Source organism: Calonectris borealis, chromosome 2, assembly GCF_964195595.1.
Source record: "Calonectris borealis chromosome 2, bCalBor7.hap1.2, whole genome shotgun sequence".
NCBI classification, from domain to species: domain Eukaryota; kingdom Metazoa; phylum Chordata; class Aves; order Procellariiformes; family Procellariidae; genus Calonectris; species Calonectris borealis.
Genome location: NC_134313.1, coordinates 148444562 through 148466044, shown reverse-complemented (window position 1 = coordinate 148466044; position 21483 = coordinate 148444562). Strand labels below are relative to the sequence as shown.

At 38.4% G+C, this 21483-nt stretch overlaps 1 protein-coding gene across 1 annotated transcript in view; it reads left to right on the top strand.

Annotated features, from left to right (window-relative positions):
* The window catches only part of CUBN (cubilin), a 149051-nt gene that overhangs the window by 26538 nt on the left and 101030 nt on the right, over positions 1 to 21483 (top strand). Inside the window, exons 19-27 of the mRNA XM_075143880.1 lie at positions 470 to 648; positions 1080 to 1242; positions 1489 to 1705; positions 2717 to 2847; positions 11099 to 11285; positions 13577 to 13737; positions 14299 to 14480; positions 15140 to 15296; positions 17785 to 17972. Coding sequence (XP_074999981.1) covers positions 470 to 648; positions 1080 to 1242; positions 1489 to 1705; positions 2717 to 2847; positions 11099 to 11285; positions 13577 to 13737; positions 14299 to 14480; positions 15140 to 15296; positions 17785 to 17972 — 1565 coding nt within the window. The remainder of the gene's footprint in view (positions 1 to 469; positions 649 to 1079; positions 1243 to 1488; positions 1706 to 2716; positions 2848 to 11098; positions 11286 to 13576; positions 13738 to 14298; positions 14481 to 15139; positions 15297 to 17784; positions 17973 to 21483) is intronic.

The window sequence follows — 21483 nt, the reverse complement described above, 5'->3', positions numbered from 1 at the left end:
AGACAAAACTGCTACTTTTAGAAATTCTAAGATGATGTCTGCAGTAGGTCTGTTGTAGGCACTCCTAGCGTGCTTGGAAATGAAGCTGCATTGCTTCTATTAGTGATAAATCACTTACCGCTAACATACCAAAGATGATACAGCTATAATTCTGCCTAAATCTTCTTACTTTCTTTTTCCTATCTTTTAGTTCTTAATCATCAACAAATCTGTCTGTGTCTGTGAAACAAATGAGTCAAATCCATTAGTTTTCATGGGCACAGTTAGATAGTTTATGCTATACTTATAGCAATATGTTCTTTTAAATACCTTCTTAACACTACTTGGATGATCTGTAGTAGATGCTGTAAGATGATAGGTTTTTAGGGGTGGTTTTCTTATAATTTCATAGTGATATTTGATAGCCATCACATTATACATTCCTTGAAACCATTCATCACAAGTACTGCTTCTTGGTGTCTCTTGGCAGCCTGTGGAGGCTCCTTGTCTGGAGCAGGCACTATCCATTCACCTTACTACCCCAGGATGTCCCCTCACCCAAAGACCTGTGAGTGGATCATCTCCCAGCCAGCTAGCAAAGTAGTGATTCTTAACTTTATCGACTTTGACATTGGAAATACAACCACTTGTGACTCAGACTACATTGAGGTAAAGAATAATAATTCATATACTATGAATAGTAGATAGATTCTTATCTCTCTGTTTCTTCTCATACTCATCTCCACCAAAGCAGAACTGCTTGACAGGCAAGCACTTCTTACAGCAGTTATAAAAGCTTTTCCAGGTTCCTAATGGGATCCCAAACCTAGACAGACCTGGTTTTGGAGGTTTATGTGCCACTTACTGTTGAGGGTGAAAGATTTCAGATTTTCTCCATCTGATATGCTTTGGGTGGGAGAGTGCTTCTCTGGCAGTCATAAGGTTGCATTGTATGTGCCTGTAGTAGAAACCATGCTGAAGAAAGGGTAGGGTTTGATTTACTAAGGATCTCTTTTATATGATTCTTATGAATTCATGCATACTTACAACTTGAACATAATAGAAATTTGTATGGATATTTTGAATAAACTGTTCTTCAGGTCAGAGATGGCAACAACACAGACTCTCCTCTTTTGGAGAAATACTGTGGTACAGCTGTACCGTCTAGAGTGCAATCTACACGGAACAATCTCTATATCAAATTCAGAGCTTCCTCTCTTACCAACCTTGGCTTCAGAGCTGAGTACTGGCCATTAGATACAGGTAAGGATTTTTTTCTTGTTTTCTGTGTAGAGTGTTGGGACTTTCCAAATTTTCCTGCACACTGAAAACAACTGGCCATCAAGTTTTATGATGGTGTAATGAGAGATACATTCTGAATCAGTTATTGTGTAGTATGCATCAAGGAAAAAATGACTATGAAATTTCAGAAAGAAAAGTAACCAATTTCATAAGTGCCTAACTTTTTTATAAACAGATCATTTAACCTGATGTTTTAAATCTCTACAGTATGTGGAGAGACTCTCACTGCACCAGAAGGAACCATTACAAGTCCTGGCCACCCAGATGTCTACCCACATGGTATTAAGTGTACCTGGACTATCAACATTCAACCCGGCTACCTTATCCGCCTGACATTCACTTCATTTAACCTGGCATTTGATTATAGTTGCAGAAAGGATTATCTTGAAATATATGACAACAGCACTGTGCAAAAATTGGGAAGGTGAATATGTCCATTAGCCTGCAGAGCTGAATTACTGTAGAGTGAGCACTATTCTATAGATGTTGACATCCAATTAGCTTCCTTAAATTTTGTGTATAGATTAATTTCTCTGCATTACAGAAACAATATCAGCAATTTCACTGCCTAGCATAGTAAAGGCAGCTTGCTTTCTTTGACCATGGAATGAGAACCACATTTAATAAATATTATACTGGGAGAAACTAACTTGTGTCAAGAGGACAGCTTTTTTAAGGACAGGTTTCAATAACTGGCATTTTCCAGCTCCAATAACATTTTAATTTGTGGGAAATAAGTTCAAAAGCATTAATATGCCCAGGAAAAGACATGATTTGAAACACTTGCAGAAGTGAAAGAAAGATTACTTAAAAGATTGTGCATTTGGATCTCAGCAAAAACTAAACCAAAGTCTACATTTTATAGGATTTTATTTTCACTTTCTCCTGCTAAGTGATTTTATCTTAGGGAAGAATCTTTTCTTTTTTTCCCAGTCCCCTTCACCCCAGTTGGGGTATATACAGGGTTTTCTTGCCGTCCTAGAATTCAAGAACATCTGAACTACTTGAGTATCCAGCTGCAGCTACAGACTGTAAAGTAGTTGGCTGACATGGCAGTATTTTGGAAAATATGGAGCAAATGACTCTCATGTTATAATGGAGAGCATTTTGCAACCTTAGTCTTTGGCCAGCCACTCTGACTCCTACAAAAGAGTATGTTGTAGGTACAGCATAGAATAATTTCAATAAGAATTTGGCAACTTGATGAACAGTTTCTCCTCTGACTTTGCCACACAAGTTAGATTTGTACCCTTGTACATGTAGTGTGATATTCAGTGCCATGATACAGGGTCTATGGCTGGGATCAGTATCATGCAAAGGAAAGATTTGTGTATGTGTAGCTGTTCGAACTTCTCAGGAAAGCTGAATACTCTTCCAGTAATACAGACGCTTCATAAAGTACTGCCATTCAATTTGGGGCATCTTTTTGCTGCAGGTACTGTGGAAGATCAATTCCACCATCTCTCACTAGTGGTGGCAACATGATGATGTTGTACTTCGTGACTGATGACAGCATTGCATCTGAGGGCTTCTCAATTAATTATATCTCCCTGGATGCATCAAAAGGTAATATGTCAGCCTGTTAATTATGCAAATTAAATGTTTTCTGCTGTCACTGTAAATAACCACTACAAGAAACAGAAACATTATTTTCTGTGTTAACAGAAGACTGCCTGGTGCCTCCTCTATCCCTTCTTATTTATCCTGCTTTATTCACAAGCTTTTTCCTCCCTAGGAAAGCAGAAAGCAATTTCTGTAAGCGACACTGCTGTTTTCTTTAAAAAGCCAGTAAGAGCTGAAATGGCAGAACTGCATGAATTATTTAGGAAAAGTATTTTCTGAATTTACTTTGTCCGTTCTGAGCTGAGTAAGTGTGATCTAGGAAGCTTAGCAATTGTGGACAACTCACTTGAATGGGAGACTCTCAGGTGCCATAAAAATTAATTTAGTGCCCGTTAAGGTGCAATATTGATGATGGGCAGAGAAAGGTAATATAGGATGAAATTTGATAAAGCAGCAAAACAACTTGAAAGCACAAGCTGTTTTTTTCATTACAACAGAGTGCAATGTTTCTGTCTCCAGAAGAGTTGAAGGCTCCTGTTATGCCTTAAATCTGTTCTTTAAGTATCTCCTTTTAAGGGGCCAAGACATACAGCAGTGGGGTAAAGACTACTGAAGAGAAGAATGACCGTTCATTCCCTTAGTTCTCTAAAGCAGAGGAAAACTGAGAAATTACTCTGAATTCTAACTGATTTGAAGGTTTTCCAGGGTGGGGGCACATCTGTGTTTTCAAGCTATGCTGAACCCACCATACTTGATCCACGTTTTGCACATCTCTCCAGCACTGAGAGTGTTTTAGCAGTGACTGCACTTGAAAAAGCAGCCTCTTGGTGAAAGACTGTAACTGACAGTTTCATAAACCCAATAGACAAGGGTCTGCTATTGCTCCCCTCACTGCTAAACACAGATCTGTAGTAGAAGAGGATTTATGTGGGTAGAGGGACAGGTTCTGACTAGCAGAATTAAACCACAGAAGAGGTGGAGTGGGACAATGAAAAAAAGTAAAAATGAGAATACATTTGTAGCTGGGTTATTTGTCTATCCATCATTAACCAGTTTCTAGCTGGTTTGTGTGAGTGCAGGTCGCAAGGGATTTATTAGATGAATACCAGAAATTCATAGTACTCATCTATGTAGCCATAAACTACCCATGGCTGCTCATTGTTTGCTCTTAGTTTCTTTCATAATTTTATTTTTCCTACTTTCTGAGTTTCTCCAACCTGTTTAAAACCAGCAAAATTTCCAATTTCTACCTTGTGAAAAATAACTGTTTTCATGGTGAGAGCTTGGAAAATTTGGCTATTATTTCATCTCTCAAGCATGTGTGTAGGCGAGACAAGTACAGATTTTGCCACTCTATTTTTATTCACTACCAGATAACTTATAAATCCAAATAATCCATGTTCTCATCTGCCTTCATTCATACTTGAATTATCTGGCATGGAAACCAAAAAGCCAGTAAAAACAATTAAGATTTAATGAGAACTATTCCAAGGAGGAAATTTCTGTTTGTTAGAAAATAATAGGCCAAACCCCAAGTTCTACTTTGAAAAATATTTCCAAGAAAGACTCTGTAGTTTGAAAACTTGAGTTATTACTAGTAAGAAATTGTGACATTATCAGCTTCATAAAGAAAGTCTTTTGTGGGCCTGTTTTTGCAGCTGCCAACTGTAACTTCTGTAAATGTGATTGTTGCTTGTTAATGTGATTTTTTTCTTTTTCTTTACCACAAATTAGTGTTTCATGGGTAGACTTGATTCCTTCCTAACTGTTCTTATAATAGCTCTTCTCACAGTTCATGAAGATCAAAATATTCTTTACTCAACATTAATCTACATTTCTGTCTCTGGGTAACCCTATCTATTTCTCTGATTTTGTTAGGTATCTCATTGCTGATGAATCCCAAGATTTTCTGTCCAGCTTCACTACTCTGTCTCCTCTCTTCCATATTCCCCTCCTTTACCACCACCATGATGGTAGGATTTTCTCATCTTTCATCCAAAGCACTGTGCATCCTAAGCATCATGTGAAGTTCAAACTTTACTATCCCTGGAACGGTTTCAAATTATGCCTTAAAAATGCAAGACTATCTTCTCTTTAATACTATTAGCAACTAGAAACTGTATAAAATGTTTATATGAAATAAGAACTATATAGTATCTTAATCCAAACTCTAAACAACAGGTATGATTTTCTTTCCCCATAATTAACACAGATATCTTTACCACTCTTCAGCTAAACTAGGCCTATTCTCAATTTATTCTCACTCAGGCCTAGAACTATGATCTCTAGAATAAATGCTTTTTAACTTCAACCACTATAGTTTGCATAACTATGGCAAAGGAGCAGATAACCACTGAAACTGAGAGTAATAACCCTATAGAGAAGTTGAAACTGTGATCTGTTTTCGTTACAGAGATTTGTTTCTTTTGGTCCCAGCACAAGCATAGCTGTCAAAAATACTGCATTGCTAACATTCATTTTTGATTAAGAATAAAGTGTTTTGAAGCTGATATGGCCTGAGAGAAGGCAAACACATGTGTGTATGTGGACTTTGCTGTGAGAAGCAACTCCCCACTTCCCTGAAATCATATCAAGTTTAGTTTTCCCACTGTGAGAAGTTTAGGCCTGATATTCATCTTATGTATATCCAGTTACACTAAGGTAGCAAATTGCTGAGCATAATCATATCTGAGAGATTTACCAAAGCTATGGATATTTTTTTTCTTTACATCTGCTGCCTGTTTTCATTTTTTTTGCTAAGGAAAATATGGTTCTAATAATGTTTCTTGTGCAGTAAGAATCCTTCATACTTTTGAGCTCTGTTTTCTTAGCCAGCTAGAGCATAACCAATATTAGAACTGGTCAAAGCTGTTCTGGTTCATATTAAATGTTTCAATAGGCTTTTGCCTGGAGTTATTTTACAGAGAATGAGCTATTGAAAAGATGGACAAGATTATCATGAAAAAAAAAAGAATAAATAGGAGTAAAAAAAAAAGGTTAAGTAGGAGTGAAAAAAATGTTTTTATGTAAAACAAAACTAATTTCCTTCTCCATGCATCTTGGCAAACAATGTTTTTGTTAGCATGATTTATCTGTGATATATTAATTAGTTGAAAAGTAGCCTGAAAATAATGGCAAAGCTATATTTCCTCGTCGAAAGATTTGAATGCCACAAGATACAGCCATGGCCATGGTCCATAAAGTGCAAACAATTGTTTTAGCAGTCTGCCAGCTGGTAAATGTGAATAGCTCATATGGCAGGAATACAAATGGAAATCCTTCAGTCAAATATGCGTATGTGATACTCAGTTGTTTAAAATGTATATTGCCCACTTAAACTATCTGTACCTCGGATGCTTAGTTCTTGGCCATCTTTTTGTCTTTTAAAGGGGAAAGTCACATGGAAAGCAAAGTAATATTTGGATTTATTTCCTAGAGCCCAGGTCTCAAATACTAGATAGACGAATGTCACTACAGCCATCTAAGTGTTATGATAGATTTTAGGGTTTTCTTTTGCCCATCTTGGCTGACCACACCACAAAGAACCCATGTAAAATTATTGAAAGATCTTTGTAAGGGCTCAGTCTTTCATGGAAGCATTGCTCAGGGCCTTGAAAGATCCAGGCCACAATTTTTCAACAGGAATAGCGCTAGAGTGAGTGTATGTATTTTATTGTCCTCAACTTCTTCACATGTAAGTAGGAATTTATTTGTTTTACTTTGAATTCGGGTTTGGGGGGGGGGACTTTTTTCTTTTTTTTTTTTTTCTCTATTTGTTTGTTTCATTAAAGAGGCTTCATCTCATCCTTTCTGCTAAGAAAAGTCAGCCAACAAGGTTTTTAGCAGATTCCCTTCCTGGTAGAGTTTTTATTCCTGGTCTTTCTCTGGCTTTGGTGAAAGATAAGATTTTTCCTCCTTATCATCCTGAATTGTGGATGATATTATTTATCAAGAGGGGTAACTTGGTTTTAAAGAGCTTCATTGTGTGGTATAAGTTAGCTGACAATGACTGACTGGAGAAGTCAGAGTTTGAGAAGGATGAAGAAAGAAAGAAAAACATTTGTGAACCCATGGACTTAAAAGTGCACCTGAAGGTGATGTATAGAGTTGTGTGTCGTCTTTGTTGATAGCTGAGTACAAGTTGAGATCTCAGTTCCCATCTTGCTGACTGAACCCAGTAATTATTAGGAGGATGTTGCCTGGCTTTTCTCTTCAGCTGAATGAGCAAAGACAGGAATGGAAGGCAGTATCTGACAAATATGTGTGTGCAGAGATACAGGGCATGGTTGAACAAGCCTGAGCTAAGACAGAAAAAAAAGCTGAAGTCCTGCATGCATCTTGGGCATCTGCTCAGCTCATCCTGAGTCTCAGGAAAAAGGCTCAATCAGCTGGCAACTGACACTTGTTAGGCCACTGTAACTTGGTTATGTTTGATCAGGGCATTAGTCTGCCTATATATGCCTAGATACATGTATATGACTCTATAGTTTGTGTGTTTATATGTAAATCAGCAGAAGAGAGTCAGAGATTCTTTTTGAACAGCTGTACCCAGTGTTTCTAAGGAGTTTGGGTCTGAAACGGTACAAAGGACCTTTGTGTGCCTTCTTGGTAAAAATTAAGCCTGTTAGCATCTGCCAGCTGCAGTAACAAAAGGCCCTGGAGTGCAGATGTGCTTTTCCGTTTCTTGTGGAGAGGCATATACTTCATGTGATAGTTTCTTCCTTTTTTTTCTAAACAAGCCTAATTATTAGGGATCCCAGTTTTCCTTTGGCAGAGTGAGGTTGAAAGAAAACTGCCATTTTACATACGACACTATAGTTTTATTTTTGATTGATTAGAATTGCGGCAACTGATGAATATCTCTTTATGGAAAAAAACATGGATATAATTTTCTGCAGTAGGCATGATTGCATGAGTGAGTCGTACAAAAGCTGGCATTTTTCACTGCTGTTGGCTATTATAGTGGGTTACTGCCATTTATGGCATTTTTTTCAGAAGAGCAAATACATTCAGTACCAAAATCAGAAAGCAGATTGAATAGCTTTCAAACCTCACACACTGGCAAAGCAAAATGTGCGATTGTCCTCGACAATTGCCTCCTTCTTCTGTTTTCCACGAGCTGTGATAAGTGTCTTCAAACTAAACTGAATTAGTATTTTTTCCAGGCATATAATAATCACAGTATGGCATTAGACTGCATTCTGAACTTTGGCAAAGGAGTCAAAGTACTTTTTTCGTGCTAACTTTGCTAACAGTTTTCACTGAAGGAACTATTACTGCCCAAGCACACACCCCAAATGCTGTGTGAGTGCAAAAGGGGAGTGCCAGCTCTCCTGCTGAAAGTAGAACACAGCAAATGAATCCAGTTACCAGAAGAGAGTTGGCTGTCAAAAAACATGGGTTCATTTATGCTTTCCCTAATCCTCGTAGCAGCATATGCTTAGTCTACACTTGGATTTATTTCACTGTAGCCAGAAGTTTGACATTTCTAAGGCAGTCACTGTTCCACCTTCTGTATTTATCCTTCTTAGCTCATAAAGAAGATTGTTATGTGAAGTGTAGAGCAGTATACAGCATCCAGTTTAAAATAGCACACTTGGGATATGAGTTTCTGTATGGATTACTCCCAAGAAAGCAATCTTTGATGAGGGAAGGAACCTGGACAACTCTGTGGAAATTGTTCTTAAAAGGACTGATAAAAATATTTTGGCTTCCGTGTTGCTAATTTTACCCTAAGGGCCCTTATCTAGTACATCAATTTTAATATTCTTCAGGCTAAAATCTAATATTCATGGTCTCAGCCTCAGTGAATAAGGAATGGCAGTATCGCAATTCCTCTAACCGTTAAATGTGCATGAGTCAGGCACCCATCCTTCCAAAATCAGGAGAAAATAATTACTTAAAATAAGTAAGCTGATAAATATGCACACATATTAATTTTAATTTTAATTTTTTATTGCTTTTTGTGTAATAAGCCATTAGGAAAAACTTGGGTCATATTTCTAAGTCAGATTTCTAACCCTGCAGACAGGGTTCTCAAGAAATTGCATGAATTAAGGATCTGGGATTTATGATTTATGAAACACCATGGGAGCTGGCAGCACAGCAAGGGCATTATAAGGATTTATACAGCAGCACAACGTTTTTAAGGTGACCAGGACTAACCTGATTGTTATATGCATACATTAGAACATATCTGTGATGAAACACACAAATGACTAAAATTCTAGATAAAGACTTTAATAGATCATGATTTTATGTTAACTAGTGCATGGAACCTTTTTGACTTGTCAATACCAAAGTACAACCCAATGGCAGAAAATTATTGGCCTGTTTCTGTGTCACGTTTCTTTGTTCTTGTGATGAATGAGGAACATAAGTCTGGTAGCTAGCTTTGGGGGTATTTATCCCACAGAAAACATTTTCAACAGAGGCCTTCCATGTGACTAAGAATGCAAAAAACCATCATTAAAAAAGCCACCATTAAAAGCAAAAGCATTTTAGTAGTTAGAATGGCTGGAGAACAGACATGGAAATGACCAACCTTAGACATGGAGGGCCTGAACTGTAATTTCATCCCTTCCCCCTAAATTATTATGCATATTGAAGCATTAAGCACAAGTATTACTACACTGCAGCTGTGCTATGTTAGAAAACAGGTTTCAGAGATCTATGGAAACCAGCTTAAATGAGTATAAAGTTAATCATAATATTTTGCTTGCTCTTTCAGTTATACTTTATAATTAGTCTAACCCTGCCTATTTGATAGAAAGTATTTAAGAAATCTACTTTCATTTCTTATATTTGCAACCTGTAGGACCTGAAGCAGGGGAATGAAGAACCAGAATGAGCCTCCAGGGTCATCAAATACAGCCCACAATTTTACACCTCCCCCTCTTTTGTTTTTTGCCAAGAGCTGCATAGTGTGATCCCCTTCTTAATTTTATTAATCAAACGGTATCTTAAAAAACAGTGGACTTTTTTCCCCTTTCTGTATCTGTTATGTTGGTTGGATGATTGCTCTAGAAACTCACTTCCTGATAGAAACTTTCTCCTAATTTCTGTGTATCTGTATTCATGGACAGTTTCTAACTTCAGAGCTTGTACTGTCATTGAAAGTCTATTCTATTTTTATTTTCTTCATGCTTCATGATGTTTATCTCTGTCTTTTTCCCCTGTGCTTGCTAAGCTAAACAATTTAAGCTTTTCTAGTGTCTCTTGCCTGCTAATCTACTAATTTCCCACTATCTCCACAACCTCTATCTTGCTTGTTCTCATTTGATTTCCAAAACACCAGTGACCATGGTTATCCACATTTTTCCAGGTGACATGTCACCATTACCTCGTGCAGTGGCATCAAGATTCCCTGTTTCGACTGAAAACGTCTGACATGGATGACACTTCTTTTTGCCCTTTTTGCAGCCAGATCACAAACCTTGCTTAGATTGTGATCAACTAATACACGACAATTGTTCTTTCCAAAATAAGTCTCATGTACCACTGTATAGCAGATATTTTTATTCCTAGTTCTTATGTCTGTGCTTTCAAAAGAGCTTCTTTTTAATTATTGCTCAGGTTCTGGCTCAGCATTAGTCCACACTATTTTCTTCTTTGCAGTTTATAATACCAAGATGCTTCTACAGTGCTCACAGAAGAATGGTGTAGCTGATTTTAGTATAAGACCTTAAGTAGAACTGTTTTGTCTTCACAATCTAAGGATTATACTATTTTCCAGCTAATTGTCACTTATGACCCAGAAAATGGGAAAAGAAATTTAGATATAAAATCCCCATCTCCCAGGTTTGATCATGGGAAATGCCTGCGAACAATATAGAATCTCCTCGTAGCTAGAGACTGTATTCGGTTTCCACCACCACTGCTTTTCAGAAATTCAGGAATCGTACCTTTTGTGTTGATTAAGACGTCCCTTTCAGTTTCCTTTCTCTGCTTAGCTGCGTTTTAGGTCAAAGCCAACTTTAGGCAGCTGGAACTACTCTTACCTTGCCTATTTATTACAGACACAGTGTTCTGGTAAAAGCTGAACAAATCAGCTCAAATATAAGAAATCTCATGAAAAAGCTGGATTCTGGTTTTAGTTTATAGTGATGATATTCAGCAGTAAGATGTGTCCAGGAAGAGTTATAATGCACAGGAGCACAGGATGTTTGCTCCTCTGTCTGTTGGAAATAGAAATTTCCTGTTAATTTAGCATACGTATTAAATTAATTCCTACTTGTTTCTTTTCTTTTTAAAGTGTGCTCACACAACTACAGTACTGAAACTGGTGTGCTAACATCTCCAAACTATCCCAATAACTACCCTGTCCGGACAGAGTGCATATACACCATCACAGTGGGAATAAACAGACAGATTGTGCTGCGCTTCACCAACTTCACCTTGCAAGGGAATAAACGCTGTACAGAGGATTATGTAGAAATCAGGCAAGCCTAATTATTTCTCGTGTCCTTATTACTGATAACCATGGAAGTTATCCAGCTCCACTTAGGCATGTTCAGAAGCTATAGTTTTAGATATACACCTGTGCTGTCGATGTGGGAAGAGGACTTATGAGAGAACTTTAAAAGCTACCTTTTCTTCCTCCCATCCTGCTTCATTGTCGGCTTTCCCACTTGGTCAATTCCTGTTCTCAGAGCAAGTGGAGTATGTGGACTGTGTTCCCATGCACTGCGTTCTGGTTGTTTTTCTTAGTGCAGAAACAAAGAGTTTTATTGCCTGTTTTGTGACATATTCTGTTTTATGTTTATCATCTTTAAACAGCAGCTATTCTATGATGCAGCACTAGGAACATGTACATAATCTGCGATATTTGTCTATACTGACATCACCATTAAAATTAGGATATAAGCATGGTGATTTCTAGTAAATTTTACAGGACAGAGACAGGTAGAAGAAAGTAATATTTGCAGGAAGGTTAGCTACATGCTTACAATACAGCTGCACCGAGTACATGTTCTTTCTGCTGTGTTGCTGTATGGGATTTGCACTTTGCAGTGTCAGTGCACCCATTTTTGTCCTCTTGAGCCAGCTGTCTAGGTGAACCATATCTGCAGAACACCAGCGTGGTTTTTCACTCTGAGCATGCTATGAGTTTCCATGACCTCAATAAGCACCATGATAAAACTCATTCTGAACATTACACCAGATATCCTGTATGGGTTATTCCTCTGTAACTAGTGTCTTATTTTTTAGAACCAAACAAAAAGCTGCTTGCTGAAGTTGCAGTATTGAGATTCTGAATTCCTGCTGAATTAGCTGGTTGTTTTCAGCTGTACTTGCAAACTGGAGAAAGTTACGAAAAACTGAAAGGCTTTTTCAATATTTTCTAAGAAGTAAAAAGTGTTTCATTTTTTCATTTTAAAACAACAATCTGAGATTAAATTTAACCTAACTTTATGTTAACAGTTAACACCTTAATTTGGGGTAGACCTGAATTATAACAGGGTTTTTTTTCACTTTTTCATCTCGAGAACTGAAAGCATTCATTTATTGCATAAATCTAACTCTGTGGTCTGTGTGAAGAGCTCAGCAGCATTAAACAGGTTTTAAGATATGGCCAGAACATTGCTAAGTGCAACTCAGCACATTTCTGCTGCCATAACTGGATTTCCAGAGTGTCTCATCAAACCTGATACCATTAAATGGGGTAGCTAGATAAGTCTTAGATGAGGTGCCACTCTGGTTTCTTGTCCTGAGGTGTCCTCTGATAAATTGCATTCAGTCAACTAAGAAAACTGTTCATCTGACCACAGCTGCAGAGGCCGAGATGCAAGCGAGGGGAGGTTCTGGCACAGTTCTTCAACTGCCAGTAACCTGAGACAGCGGCAAGCAATTTAAGCTGGGAGGATGACAAGAAAACAGAATGGCAAGGTCTAAGTAGAAATTTCTCTCAAAAGCACGTATAAACCTGTGAAAATGTAATTGAAAGTATTACTGTCCACTTAAAAAGCGTTATATCAAGATCACACCCATATATAGATATAAATGTATTTATTATTGTCCTAATGACCTGTGGGGTATTTGTAATATGAAAGTGCTTAAAGATAAGGTTAGGAAGCAATTGATAAGCAGGTTGTCACCATCTTTTTTATTCCCATAAGATATGTGCGGGTAGCAAAACAGAACATTACATGTGCATCCTGATTACAGTATTAGAAATATTACTGAAAATATTACATATTTTAAAAATGGGAAATAAGTGGTTGTAGAAACAACTCTGAAGGCTAAGAAAATATTTCAAAACATGCATCATATCAGTTCTGAGAAATGGGTTCTCATTTGTGTGGTGTCAAATAAACATGTTTTTTTTAATAGGTCATCTGGTTTTGTACAAGGCTAAACAGTGAGAAATGAGCAAACTTATTTCTTCAAATTAGAAGATTACCTTTGGTTACACCAATGATTATGCATAGAAGGTCCTGCCTTTGCAGCATCAAGCCTATTTGAGACACTTCTTGAGTCTGTCATTGTATTGACAGACTCTGGGACAGGCTGCTGAGCTGAGAGAGTGGACATACCCAGCAAGCAGGTGCTTGTGGTAGGACTCCTTACTGCAGGAAGGACTCCTCCAGTATTTGGTAGCTGTATTGCTGTGGAAGATGAAGAGTTAGGATTAATCTTTCCCAGGCCCGAAAGAATCCCAAGATTTTTGATTTCTTAACCTTTCTCATGGTTTCTCTCTTTGACCCAAGGTTTTTCTTTTCTATCATTCTAGAGATGGAGGTTATGAAACTTCCCCTCCTCTGGGAAAATACTGTGGTACAGACCTACCTCCCGTTATAATCTCTCATGGTAACAAGCTGTGGATAAAGTTTTTAAGTGACATATTTGGCACAAGACAGGGATTTTCAGCAGAGTGGGATGGTACATCAGCAGGTAAAATGACCTCATCAGATATAAAACCATTTTACACATTTCATTCTTGATCTTTCATTTGTATTTAATTTCTCACCTTTTCCCCCACATCTTTTCTGCTTTCCACCTTCTAAAATCTGTCTGCTAATTATATAGCAACATATATTCATGTTGTTAAGATCAAAGATACAACTTTCTTGATCCTTGGGCTTTCTTTTTCTCCATAGGGAAGGATGTACTATTCCCCAGATATAATGTAGCATCAACTTTCTCATACGTTTAGGAAAGCAGTAACCAAGAATTTAATGGGGAGGTTTCTATTTGAAGATTAACTATCTATCAGAGCACTCTTCAAATTAGATAGTTAATATTTCTAGGTGCTATGGGCTCTTTTCTTCTTACAACACTGTTGGCTAAATGCAGATTTTTGGGGCATCACTGAAGATGTTCAGGGCATGTGAAGGAGGTCAGTAGTGAATCTGAATCTCACACAGGTATCTCACAGTACATGAATTTCACACATCATGCCTAATTCTCTCTTCTAGATGTTAAATGTTGGTTTGGTTTCTTTGCCATTTTCAGGTTGTGGTGGGACTTTGATGACAGCTTCTGGTATCTTCATGTCTCCCAACTACCCAATGCCATATTACCACAATTCAGAGTGCTACTGGTTGCTCAGAGGAAACCGAGGAACCCCATTCGAAATCCAGTTTGAACAGTTCCATCTAGAGTATCACCCAAAGTGCAACTTCGATTACCTTGCGGTATGTACCCTGTGACACTTTGCTCCATAGGAGGGAGCTGAGTATGATGAGTGCACAGGCGAGGAAAAACACATGGCCCTGGTCTTCAAATGTTCGTAATTGAACAGACCCAGAATAGGAAATCTCCATGCTGACATGCTCCCTCCATATCACAGAGCAGTGAGAGGTAAGGTAGCAGTGTCTGTGTAGCTGCTGGTAAGAAAAGCATTTATGCCTAGATAGAAAGGCTACTGAAACAAGAATCTGTCTATATCTTTTAAATTTGCTGTGTTTTGGACCAAGGCCTTAGTATGCTCTCTTAGTAAATTACAAAGAAAAAGGCACAACAGTGTCAGTAGCCCTATTGTTAATCCCAAATTTCATATTTGAATTGTTGCATAAATTATTTGAATATTTTTAATAGATTTGAAATGGAGTTCAGTTTTCCTCTCTTGGTGAGTAAGCCCCTCAAAACCCACCAGTATTCGGTTACTGGCTTCCTGTTTTTCCACTGAATTGCTTGTTTTTGAAATGCCTGTCAGGCTTCCTCTGAGCAGAAATAGAATTTAACCTCTTATATACCCAGTAATAATTCCCTAAGCAGACATTTGTCAGGGGGGAATTACTTGGATTTGTAATGCCATCAGCTTTATTAAATTCTTTTTTTTTTTTTTTTTAAGGTGTATGATGGCAACAGCAGTAATGGTAAACAGCTAGGTAAATTTTGTGGGAATCAGATACCACAACCCATCCATTCCAGTGGAGACAGCATGTATGTAAAACTAAGAACAGATAACAGTCTGCGAGGTGGAGGGTTTTTAGCTAAATACAAACAGGGTAAGTAAGTAAAAGAAGTTGAGAAGAACATGTTTCTACAGTTCAGCTTGTTCCCGAAAGTGCTTCTTGCAGCCCATGATCTTACCTATTCATGAGTAGAGGACAATGTGTAGAGCATATTATTGACCCAGATTCTCTAGTCTGCTACAGTCACAGAACACAGAGAGCTAAAAATTATCTGCTCATCTACCCGTGATGGAGATTATCTCCTCCTTAGAAGAAAGCTGGTGAGGTGGCTCTGCTTCTATTACCTGCACCAGCGGCACTTACCACTCCAGATTTACTCAGAATAACAAGTGCTGGAAGTCCGTAACAGGGTAGATTGGACTGTTCTTGCTCTTCTGCTCACACAGTCTCCTGACTTTTTAACAGAGAAGGCAGATAGAAAAAGCTTCTCTGCTCTTCTATCTGCTTGTGAGGCAGGATGGCAAAGGATAAGCCATCCTGGATCATTGTGGGTGCTTAGGATCATTTAGCCTACCTGGAACACTTCAAAAAGTTTCATTTTTTATATCTTATGGTAAGGGTCACATTTTTCTTTCAAACATTTTTTTTTTTAAAATAGTTCTACCCCAGAAATATCAGAATAATAACATTTGGAGAAAAGTCCAAGAAGATACATAACAAATTAGTTATTTTGTTCCCAGTCATAACCTTGACTATCGTCCCAGTGTTTACTTTTCTCTTTATACACTAGCATATATGGTTGAATGCACATTGGAAGATATGGAATTTCACCACATACAAAATTATTTGCAAGCATCTAAATATGACATGCCCAATTGATAGATATTGCTGTAGGTTTATAGACATTAAGTTGTCCTAGGTTTGGACAATAGTAAATGGATTACGAAAAAACCAAAGCTATTCATCCACACATGGCACGTACAATAATTAGAAGAGTGAGGGAGCTTTGGCTCCCTCATTCCCTCATTCCTTAAAGATATATCTACTATGTACTTTTCAGACTGCAAAGTCAAGACAATATATTAGAAAAGGGTTCCTCCCGCTTTCATTAATTAAACAGAAAGAGCACTTTCAAAGCACTCAGACGTAGAACCTGAGCTATCAGATAATGTGATCTACACTTTACATTCATATTTAATTCCTGAAGATGCATCAGTGAAAGCTTTCAACGACCTGCCCAAAAGCTAAAATTATGTAGGAAATAGTGGTATAAAATAAGGATACTTAGATGCCAGATGCATCTGTATGTGTACATGAAAGAAATGTAATGATGAATTGGAAAACATTGCAAAAGAAAACATGGTATCAAGTTAACATTCAAAGGCATCTTTGTGTCCGATATGTTTCTAATAAAATCTTGATGGCAGGGGGTAGCAGCTTTAACCCGACTTGCATTCTTCAAAATCCATTTTGTGCTCTTCATCCTGTCCTTTCAAACAGTTGTATGCTTCAGTGTAGCTTTGCAGACAAGCTCCACTCCACCTGACCCTGACCTTCAGCTATATCCTGAGCATTTTGAAGTCCTAAAAACACAGACCTTGCTGCTCTGTAAATCATTTGGAAAGAATAAAAAAAATTTGCAGGAGGTAGGTGTATTATCCCTAGTGACAGACGAGTTTTGCAAGTGAATCTCACCTATTTCTGCTCTTCAAACACTGAAGATTTGCTGTACAAAGCAAACAGTCTGTCCTGCTCCCCGCCTCCTGCCCACTTCTCCGCTCGCGATACACATTGTATGCTATCTCCAGGTGAGGGATTGCCCACATTGATATTTTCTGTCTTTAATGAAAGTTGGATACAGGAAAATGAGACTCACTGATCTAATGCTGTAATTGTAACGTCACTCTTTATCTAGTTCAGTTTCTTTTTCATTTTCTCTGCACTTCAAGGAAAGCTCTCATTATTCCATGTGAGTGTCCATTTCTTATGCTAGGATGTTATTGGATGATTCATGAGGAAAATCATGGCTCCTTTTTAAAGAATTTCATGATCACTTCCAGTTCCTGGAGCTAGAAAATCCAATACAGTAGTGTGCTTTCCATTTGTTGTTTTAGCCAGGGGTTATAATTTTTTTTTTTAGTTTGCTGAAATAAACCATTTTAATCCATTAGTCAATCTTTGTTGAGCACCCTCCCCAAATTATTTCAAATGACAGGGCAAATTTCTATTATTAGTTAAAAAAAAAAAAGAAGAAAACATGTTTCAGGAATAACCATGTATTTAGAATAAAGAAAACTGCCAAAAATATATGTAATACATATACTGATGAGTCTGCAAGTGTCAGAAAAGGAGGACATAATAGAACTGAAGGATTCAAGTTTGGAAAGTCTGGATTTTGTTTGCAACATAGGTAATATGTTCTTCAATAGGTCACAATTCTCTTTCTGCATGATTTCTCTAATCTATGAATAAAAACATTTCTCACCTTGTAATGCTATCAGTAACTTCAATTAGTAATTTTTTGAGATACTGGGTTAATAAGCGCTGCACAAATATAATTTATTATCACTTTTTTTTTCAGTTTGCCATGAAGTTCTCACTGTTAATCGTAGCCATGGCATATTGGAAAGTTTAAATTATCCAAATAATTACCCATTAAATGAGCACTGCCACTGGACTATCCAAACTACAAAGGGGAACACACTCAACTATAGCTTCACAGCCTTTGATTTAGAAGATGGATCTGACTGTGACCGTGACTTCTTGAAGGTATGTACCTAGATTCTAGAAACAAGAAAAATCAGGTCTTCTCCAATAAAGAAGAACATAAGGATGCAGAAGACCAGAAGGGGAAATTTCTCTTATCTAAATTTAGCCATTAAAAATCAAGTATTAAGTCCAAATGAATGTTTTTATCTGAGAAGGAGTCGGGAATGTTCAAAAACTTTAAAATGTGTTATATCTACATTTTTAAAGGGAGGGTTGCTATGTCTGCTGTTTATATTTTCATTTTCATAATTAATCTGCTTCTTTAAAGGGACTGAAAGAAACGGAGTTTACTCACAAAAAAAAGAGAGAAATTTTTAGCCAAATAAAACCATCCAGTCAATCTAAAGCCAAGTACCCTTTATTTTAATTTCCTGAAAAATTTTATTTCTAGGACAACTGAAAAGATATTTTCTCTCAGTTTTGTACTTGGTACTGTGGGAAGTAGAGTGTAGTCATGACCACTGCTATACTGAGGATTATAATATCCTGCCTACAATTTCGCTCTTTTGCTGAACTAATCCATCCTTCAGATCTCACCCTTGTACAGGGTGCCAGCATGTAGACCCTGTGCTCTACTTAGGTTTTGCACAAGAGGAATTGAAATTTAGAGAAGTGTTAGGAAGGCTACTTACAGCCAAGGAGAGGAATAGTGCCCACATTCCTGGGGATACTTACTTACACTTCTTGCAGAAGGTGCAGCAACAGGCCTGGTGACCGGCTAATCTGTTCTCTCTAGATGTCCTCCCTTGTTCCCTCTACCTCCTTACTATGCCAGCTTTCACAGCTCAAAATTGGTAATAAACTGGCAAAAGTGGTGTTCTTCCAGCTTTCTTCTCTTTGTGGCCAGGAATGGAAAGAAAGAATAGACATGTGAAGAAAATAAACAAGGGAGCACTGTATTGAGAACTAACTATTAAACCCTGGTTCATTTTTGTGAGGAGGCTGAAAAGGAAACATTGGAGCCAAGTGGAGAGGCCAGTGCTAGTCTCAAGATGCCTAAGCCCTTGATCCATGAAAAGCAGGAGCCCTGCACACAGTAGCCAGCCAGTGAGGAGCAAGAGACTTGCCAGAAGATGCTATTCTAGATGTAAGTCAAGGCTGGAGGAATAGTGCCAGAGGCAAGGACCTGATCCAAAGCACTTAAAAGAACAGAAATAAAACATATCGGAGGGAGTGAGGAGACAGGGAGCAGAAAAGTACTTGCACTCTTTGTTTTAACAATTTTTCAGTGCTTCCAATCAAAGAAAACACAGACTGAAAGAGGCGTAAAAAGGAAAATGCAAGGGAAAAAGAGAGTCATGGAAGTGTGTTAAGGAGGCTTTAATTTGCAATTCAAGTGAATTACTTACAAGTCTTTCTCCAAATGCCATTAAGAAATACCACTTGGAAAAGATGTTCTCATTTGGTTGTTGCATGCTGCACAAATATGTGCCATAGTGTAAAAAAGAGAATAAGGTTGAAACAGCCAGGGAACTGAATAATGTTTGCTCCCACCCTGCGTCTTGCGAAAGGGGAGCATTTTGGCAAGGCTGTGAGTGCTCTGTGGTGTAGGGGAAAGGGGGAATCATCTGGAACAAGTGCGCAGTTCACTTTCTAAGCAGACTGCAGATATTTGGGACTTTTCTGTCTGAAATCCATGTGGAGTCTGACGCCACTGCAAATTGGAAAAAAGGTTGATAAAAAAAAACCCCGACTCATAACTGTTCAGCTAAGATAAATTACTTTTCTGCCACATGCTAGTTTTGAGATTCTTTTATGGCTTAGAGGCCTAAAAGGGGAAAGCTCTGATGCCCTGGCTGAGTATAACACTGGGAAAATAAAGGTATAATCCTGTTCACTGGAGTCCAAGTGGGTGATGCATTGACCATGTGCCAGAGCCCTTCACTGTTTTCTTGGAGGAAATGGGAAGCTGCTGCTCAGTTTTCATGTAGCTGCACTCACAAACTGGAGTGGCCACTGGTGCTGATCAGGTGCTCTTTTTCCCCAGGAGGTTTTAGGTGCCCCTTTTGCCATCTCCTTTTGGGTTTGGTGGCAGCAGCTCTCCCACCTCAGCCCCTTGCCACAGACAGCAACACCCTACTTGTCTTCTCAGCTCTGTGGCAGCCCTGACAGTAGCAGCCTGGTACTCCATGGCAGCTAGCAGATGGCAGGCTTGGTGACAATATTTGCTGCTACTTGCTGGGAGGCTGGGGATGGGAAGGATAAGAGTTAGCTGTTGGATGGGATTAGGTGATGATCATAGTTTTGGTGGTAGAGGGAGTAAGAGAAAATGGTCTGTGACGGAGAAGGACAAGATTAAGTGTTGCAGAGATGTTATGGCAGAGAGCTGACCTGCCTGAGCAGAGTACAATCAAGAAATGGCAGTTGCAAAAAAAGAAAAAGAAAAAATAACAGAGTTGCTTTGAAAAATCAGTGGGAGAAACATATTTAATGCATGTGGGCATATTTTTATGACATTGGAAATGTCTCAAACTAGACCTCTGATTTTTTGGAAATCTTTCTGAATTCTGAAGGAGAAAATCATGGTGCTTGGTGGGTGGGGACAGCTAGACTGGGCAAGCTGCATTCCCGAGTACTGCTGGACCTGGCCCACTGGACACTGTGGTTTTGGTCCCAGTCTCCATATTGGAAAAGGGCCTGTTCTTCAGCTTCGTGTTGATTATGACTTACACTTCTGACCCAAATCCACATGTATTATACAGGAAGAGCATTTTGCCTCGTGACTAATTCAGTCTGATTGCTATTTGCTCCCTGGCTTAGTCCACGTCTGAGTCAGAAATTAAATATGTAGAATAATGACAAAACCAAAAGTTTCTAGATACAGGTATTCCTAGTCGAAGATATTATCATCACCTGGAGCAAATAACTGTTTCGAATACAGGACAAGGAAAAAGATAGTTAGATGTCCAAAGAGTAAGTAAATAAGTGCAAGTACAGTGTGTGGCTGTCCCAGAGTGAAATGCAGTCACAGCTGTACAATGAGAAGTCAGCCATGTATTGCGTTACCTATTTCCTTTTCTCCTTTGATCATGGGATGCTTCTTGTGAGTGAGACCGGAGTTTGCAACAGCTGGCTGGTGTTACTCATGGCGAGCAGCATTCCATCTCCGCAGGGAGCCTTGAGTGACTCTGACTCGGTCTGGCCTGGGCAGGGCCTGCATCTCCGCTGCTTCAGCACGTATAACTATTTATACCTGTGTCAAGTAGGAAGGAAAAAGCCCCGTTCTTCTGATTTGGTGGCAATTTTCTGCCTCTGTGCATACGTGCCAGAAATTGAGAAGGGGCAGTGTGGGAAGGAGGCAAAACTGCAGTTTTTTATAATGTCAGTCTCTAACATGAATCTCATATGAGCACTTTATCAGCAAATAAGCAATGTGCAGTGTTTCATGGCCTGTCAGAGGATGTTGGCTCATTGCTAGTAATGCTCACAGGATGTGTGACATTTTGGAAGGAGTTTTACAGCAAAATTTCAAGAATATGAGATTAATTGCTTGTGATAAAGACATGTACAG